Consider the following 7663-nt stretch of genomic DNA (forward strand, 5'->3'; position numbering starts at 1 on the left):
CTCCTGAGTAGCTGGGACTATAGGCATGCTCTACCATGCCTGGCTAATGGGGTTTTTTTTTTTTTTGTATTTTTAGTAGAAAAGGGGTTCCACCATGTCAGCCAGGCTGGTCTTGAACTCCTGACCTCAAGCAATCCTCCTGCCTCAGCCTCCCAAAGTGCTAGGATTATAGGTGTGAGTCACCACACCTGGCCCAGAAAAATATTGATTTTTAAAAAACAGTTACACATGCAACTAGTATGTTCTACCCCATTTTGAATGACATAAGTACGAAAAACAACAGAGTAACATCATGTCATGTTGCAACATATTATTTATTAAAAGAGTTGAAATTACTCTAGTTTATAATCAAAGCTAATCACCCTGGTATCCAATAGTCCCATCCAAAAGCCTTGTATGTAATAACATTTGTTTTGATTGTTATCATCTGCAGAGAGTAGATTGCCTTCCCAATGGAGACCATATTAACCAGCCCATGGTGCTGGCTTCAGGGAACAGCTCTTCTCATCCTGCGTCCTTCATCCTGCTTGGAATCCCAGGCCTCGAGAGTTTCCAGTTTTGGATTGCCTTTCCGTTCTCTGCCATGTATGCTGTGGCTGTTGTTGGAAATATCACTCTCCTCCATGCAATCAGAATTGACCACACCCTGCATGAGCCCATGTACCTCTTTCTGGCCATGCTGGCCATCACTGACCCGGTCCTCTCCTCCTCCACTCAACCTAAGATGTTGGCCATATTCTGGTTTCATGCTCATGAGACTGAGTACCATGCCTGCCTCATCCAGGTGTTCTTCATCCATGCCTTTTCTTCTATGGAGTCTGGGGTGCTCATGGCTATGCCCTGGACCACTAAGTGGCTATCTGCTTCCCACTCCGACACTCTAGCATCCTGACCCCATCAGTCGTGATCAAACTGGGGACCATCGTGATGCTGAGAGGGCTGCTGTGGGTGAGCCCCTTCTGCTTCATGGTGTCTAGGATGCCCTTCTGCCAACACCAAGCCATTCCCCAGTCATACTGTGAGCACATGGCTGTGCTGAAGTTGGTGTGTGCTGATACAAGCATAAATCGTGGGTATGGGCTCTTTGTGGCCCTCTCAGTGGCTGGCTTTGATATGATTGTCATTGGTATGTCATACATGATGATTTTGAAAGCTGTGCTTCAGTTGCCCTCAGGTGAAGCCCACCTCAAAGCTTTTAGCATATGTGCCTCCCATATCTGTGTCATCTTGGCTCTTTATATCCCAGCCCTTTTTTCTTTCCTCACCCACCGCTTTGGCCATCATGTGCCCCAAGTTGTACACATCCTGTTTGCTAATCTCTATCTACTGATACCTCCCATGCTCAACCCCATCATTTACGGAGTTAGAACCAAACAGATCAGGGACAGGGTTATCCAAGGATGTTGTGGAAACGTCCCCTGAGCAAAGGATCAGTGTATCCCCATCACTTACATTGCCCCACTAATGTGGGGACATTAATGAACATTTGACAGGCAATTACTTATTATCACTAAGTCAGCTCTGTAAATAACTGGCTCAGAGGTAAGCAACCCTCTAGAGGCAAGAGAAACAATTTTCAGGGTACCTAGAAAAGACATACCTGAGAGATGTGATGGATAAGAACAACTTTGTTGACTACATATTCATCATCACATGGAAATAAAAGTAGTTTTACCTATTAAATCAGTGAATATTTTAAAAGAATGTCATCTCCCACAGATGATTAAGATAAAAAAGTTGTTTTTACACTGTCAGTAGAAGTAGGTACACTTTGCTTAAAAGGAATTTAGAAATTTATATCAAATAATTTAAAAGTACATATATTTTCTTCATCTGAGAATATGTTTATAAAAATAAAGTGCATATATACAAAGACATGCATAAAATCATGCCTTATAAAAACAAAATATAAAATGATTCAAATATTGTCCTGTAAGATTACAGATGAAGCAAAACTCAATTTAATTATCAGGTGCCATTTAACTATTTTATTTGGAAGGAGTATCTGAAAATTTGACAAATAAGCAAGATATAATCTTAAACAGAAAAGAAAAACTATCGCCCATAAGGCTTGATGCCAATTCTATTTTTTTTTTTTTTTTTGAGACGGAGTCTCGCTCTGTTGCCCAGGCTGGAGTGCAGTAGCAGGATCTCGGATCACTGCAAGCTCCGCCTCCCGGGTTCACGCCATTCTCCTGCCTCAGCCTCCCGAGTAGCTGGGACTACAGGCGCCCACAACCACGCCCGGCTAATTTTTTTTGTATTTTTAGTAGAGATGGCGTTTCATCATGTTAGCCAGGGTGGTCTTGGTCTCCTGACCTCATGATCCGCCCGTCTCGGCCTCCCAGAGTGCTGGGATTACAGGCGTGAGCCACCGTGCCCGGCCTTTGATGCCAATTCTAAACTGGAATACATACATAAAGAAAGGAATTCAGGAAATATATCCAAATGATAAAAAATAGCTCCTTGGAGTAGTGATGCTTATGGCATTTTCATTATATTTTTATACTTTAGTGTATTTTTAAATTTAATATAATTATGTTTTTATTGATACAAAATGATTTTACATATTTAAGTGATACAGTGTGATGTTCACCTAGTACTTATCACAAGATGGCTTTTGCAGGTCCAGGTCCATTTTTATCTCATTTCTCCAAAATTGAATACAATACTACACCTCTCAGTCCCAAGGACTTCTTTTATCACCCTACAGAATTAAAATTGTAAAGGATATTGTCAGATAAGATAAATTTGTTATACAGATAGCAAATTGTCTTCCAGTCACTTTTTTAATAAAAAATAAAATATTTGTAACATTTTAAATTTCTATTCAAGTAATAGATTGAGCAATTACTCTTCATCTAGCATTCTGCCAAAAGGTGGGGATAGAATAGGGAACAAAAGAAACTGACAAACAGTTTCTAATTTGCATGATTTCCACCCAAAATCAAAACAATGAATACCTGCAATTCCAGCCCCAATATAGACATTAATTAGTTAAGCTGTATTACTCTATCATGATTGTAAGTAAACTTAAATATTCTGAACCAATGAAAATAGATTACTAACTTCATTATAACATGAAGAAGCCTTATGTCCAAAATATAAAGGATATGACTAACTCAAATGTGCCTGTAGTTGATATGATTTGGACCTGGCTCCCCTCCAAATCTGTTGAAATGTGATTCCCAGTGTTGGAGGTGGGGCCTAGTGGGAGGGATTGGATCATGGGGACAGATCCTTCATGAATGGCTTAGTACTATCTCCTTGGTGATGAGTGAGTTCTTTCTCAGTTAGTTCATGCGAGATCTGGTTATTTAAAAGAGTCCTAGCTGGGCTCGGTGGTTCACACCTGTAATCCCAGCACTTCGGGAGCCGAGGCAGGTGGATCACGAGGTCAAGAGATCAAGACCATCCTAGACAACATGGTGAAACCCGGTCTCAACTCAAAATACAAGATTAGCTGGACATGGTGGTGCATGCCTGTAGTCCCAGCTACTTAGGAGGCTGAGGCAGGAGAATCGCTTGAACTGGGGAGGTGGAGGTTGAGGTGAGCAGAGATCATGCCATTGCACTCCAGCATGGGCAACAAGAGGGAAACTCCATCTCAAATAAATAAATAAATAAGTAAATAAATAAATAAATAAGTAAATAAATAAAAAGTCGGGACCTCCCCCTCCCCCTTCTCTCTCTCATTCCCACTCCTGCCATGTGATGTACCAGCTCCTCCTTTGTCTTCTGCCATGATTGCACACTTTCTGAGGCCTCACCAAAAACAAGCTGGCACCATGCTTGTGCAGCCTGCAAAACTGTGACCTAATTAAATTTTTCTTTATAAATAACCCAGCCTCAGATATTTCTTTATAGTGATGCAATGGACTAACAGAGGAAATTGGTACCAAGTGCAGGGTAGTTGCTGTAAAGATACCTGAAAATGTGGAAGCTGCTTTGGAACTGGGTAATGGGCAGAGGTTGGAAGAGTTCAGAGAACTCAGAAGAAGACAGGAAGACAAGGGAAAGTTTGGAACTTCTTAGAGACTGCTTAAATAATTGTGACCAAAATGCTAATAGAAATATGGGCAGTGAAGTTCATATGAACTTGAAGTGAAGAAATGAACTAAGTCCACATGAACTTGAAGTGAAGTGAAGAAAAGAAATATGGACAGTAAAATCCAGGCTGATGAGTTCTCAGATGGAAATGAGGAAGCTATTGGGAGCTGGAATTAAGGTCATTTGTGTTACACCCGCGAGTTCTCAGATGGAAATGAGGAAGCTGTTGGGAACTGGAATTAAGGTCATTTGTGTTACACCCGAGCAAAGAGCATGGCTGCATTCTGTCCATGTCCTAGGGACCTAAGAAAGTTTGAACTTAAAAGGGATGACTTAGTGTATCTGGAAGAAAAAATTTCTAAGCAGCAAACCATGCAAGAGATGGTCTCACTGCATCTAACAGGCTACAATCAGATATAGGAGCAAATAAATGACTTAAAGTAGGAACTTATATTTAAAAGGGAAGGAGAGCATAAACATTTGGAAAAGTCACAATCTGGCAATGTGATAGAAGAGGAAAGAGCATTTCCAGGACAGGAAGTCAAGTAGGCTCTGGAGAAATCACTTGCTAGAGAGATTAGTATGACTATAAAGAAGCCAAGTGCTAATATCCAAGCCAATGGGAAAAAAGGTCTTGAAGGCATTTCAGAGTATTTTGAGATAGTCCATCCCACCACAGGCCTAGAGGCCCAGGAAGAAAAAATGGTTTTGGGGGCCAGGCCTAGGGACCACTGCCCTGTGTAGCCTTGGGACACTGCTCCCTACATCCTGACTGTTCCAGCTACAACCATGGCTCAAAGGGCCCTAGGTGCAGCTTGGGCTGCCACTCTAGATTGTGCCAGCTGTAACCCTTGGCAGCTTCCATGTGGTGTTGTCTGCAGGCACACAGAATGCAAGCATGAAGGAGGCTTGCAGGCTTCCCCCTAAATTTCAGGGGATGTACTGGAAAGCCTGAGTGCCTAGGCAGAAGCCTGCTTCAGGGGAAGAACACTAACAGAGAGACTCTAGTAAGGCAGCGCTGAAGGGAAATGTGGTGTCAGAGTGTCCACACACAGTCCCCACTGGGCCACTGACTAGTGGACCTGTGGAAAGGGGGCCACTGCCCTCCAGATCCCAGAATAGTAGAGCCAACAGTAGCTTGCATCCTGAGCCTGGAAAAGCCACAGGTACTCAACTCCAATCCATGAGAGCAGTCACAGGGACTGCACCTCCCAAAGCCACAGGGGTGGACTTCCCAAGCTCCCAAGAAGCCCACCTGTTGCACCAGTATATGCCCTAAATGAAGGACATGGAGTAAGGGGCAATTATTTTGGAGCTTTAAGGTTTAATGTCTGCCTGCTGGATTTCAGAATTATGTGGGGCTTATTGCCCCTTTCTTTTGGACAATTTCTCCCTTTTGGATTGGGAATATTTAATCAATGCCTGTACCACCATTGTATCTTGGAAGTAAGTAACTTGTTTTGATTTTACAGGCTCATAGGTGAAAGGAGATGAGTCCCAGATGAGACTTAGGACTTTGGACTTGTTGGTGGAATGAGTTAAGACTTTGGGGGACTATTGGTAAAGGATGATTGTATTTTGCAATGTGAGAAGGACATAAAATTTGAAGTGCCAGGGGCATAATGATGCATTTTGGACATTTGTACCCTCCAAATCTCATGTCGAAATGTGACCCCCAACATTGGTGGGAGGTAATTGTATCATGAGGGTGGATCTCTCATGAATGGCTTAGCACTATCTCCTTGGTGATGAGTGAGTTCTCCCTCAGTTAGTTCATGTGAGATCTTCTTGTTTAATAGAGCCTGAGACCTCCCCCTTCTCTCTCCTGCTCCCATTCTTACCATGTGATGTGCCAGCTCTCTCTTTGCCTTCCACCATGATTGCAAGCATCCTGAGGCCTTGCCAGAAGCCTAGAAGAGGCTGGTGCCATGCTTGTACAGTCTGCAGCCGGAGCCAATTAAGTCTCTTTTCTTTATAAATTACCCTCAGGTAATTTTCTTAAAGCCTCAGGTATTTTCTCAAAGCAAAACAATGGACTAACAAGATAAACATTTACAGAAGCTATCAAGTGAGAATGTTGACTGAGGGACTCGATTTTCCATTTGTAGGTGGGCAGAGACCTCACGGTGCCTCTCTTCCCTCAAATAAACAAATCTATAATCATAGTGACTAAGAAAAGGCCAGACAAAACCGCATTAAAGGCAGCTCCTGGTACATCAGCTTTTCGTGATTTTCAAACATGACTTAGAACCAAACTGTGATGTTAGGGCTCCGTTTTAGAGTACTTTCCAAAAGGGGAAAGCTTCATCAGTATTTTTTACTCTGCACAGAGCCAAACATAATGTTATTATTTTTTCATACTCAAATCAACAAGCAATTTTTGACCAATAACTGTTTCTCCAGTGCAATGCTTAGTGCTTGGAATACAGAGCTAAAAGTTCACATCTCTTCCTTAGAACCCATCTCTGTGCTCCCACAGTATTTGTTCCATTCTGTTCTCATCATACCCACTCCCTCCTCTATGCCATAATGATCTGGTGTGTGTCAGCCTCCATGCTGTACACACCATGAGAAAAAATGGTGCTTTAGTTACCTCAGATCTCAACAAATCCTAGCATAGTGCAGGCATCAATAAGTACATGGAAAGCAGTATGTTTCCGTTCAGTGGAGAGTAGAGGCATGTCAGTAAAGACCTAAAATATAAACTTTCAATACTTTGTATTTTGAGTATTGTATTTAAGCCATGTAGGTAGACCCGTGGTCTAGACCTCCCCTGGAAGATGATAAAGCCGAAGGCTGAAGGTGGGTGAGGTCCTGTAGTCCCACCTTGACATGAAAAATTTTGAAGTTTAGTCTTGGTCTGCTAATCCTGAAGTCACTGGCTCATCCTGCTCTGTCTTCTGAGGCCAGAGGTGGAAGAAAAGAAAGGTCCAGGTGATGTGCAAAGAGACTTTGCAGAGCTTGTCTCTTCCCTTCACCCCATCCCCACCTCTGATGAAGCTGGACTGTCAGTCTTTGGTTTCCAGTTCTCAACATGTCTATCTTAAGTATGGGCCATCATGAAAGAGATTTGAAATTCTCTAGTTTTTGGAAGTCCTCCAGATGCCAGCCCTAATATTTTCCACAAGTCAATATGCGGAAAATGCATCACTGCATTTCAGCATGTGAAGTCAATGTAATCATCCAATTCCACTTTGTAGATGAGGAAACAGAAACCAAATAACATAAGTAGCACCTTTTGGTTTATTTCTGACTCAGAAAGTATAATAGTGGCAGAGAATGGGAAAAACAAGCAAACGAATAAGCAAAAATCAGAGCTCCTGGGTAGGAATTAGTTCTAAGAAATCAGCTAGAAGTCTTTCAAAAACTTTAAAGGAGATGTATAATTCCAAGGACACACTCACATTGTAATCCAAATTAATGATATCCCTGGAGTCGTGCAAAACTGTACCTAAGGAAAATATTAAAAAATAAATTTTATTTGGGCCAATTCCTGCTTCTTGAATGTGCCAGCTCCATTTGAGACCTCAGGCTTTGAAAAGAGGATCAAGGCCTACAGGGAGGGGTTAGGGAAAGGATACCTTCTCACTGTATCTCCCCACTTTAATTGGTT

General features: G+C 42.1%; 1 protein-coding gene across 1 annotated transcript; it reads left to right on the forward strand.

The window, feature by feature from the left end:
- The first annotated feature begins 475 nt into the window (after positions 1-475).
- Positions 476-1422, forward strand: OR52R1 (olfactory receptor family 52 subfamily R member 1). Its single transcript, XM_055282721.1, is given in 2 exon segments — positions 476-836; positions 839-1422. Coding segments are annotated over 2 exon segments (945 nt in total).
- The last annotated feature ends 6241 nt before the right edge of the window (positions 1423-7663 follow it).

This window comes from Symphalangus syndactylus, chromosome 6 (assembly GCF_028878055.3).
Source record: "Symphalangus syndactylus isolate Jambi chromosome 6, NHGRI_mSymSyn1-v2.1_pri, whole genome shotgun sequence".
NCBI lineage: Eukaryota > Metazoa > Chordata > Mammalia > Primates > Hylobatidae > Symphalangus > Symphalangus syndactylus.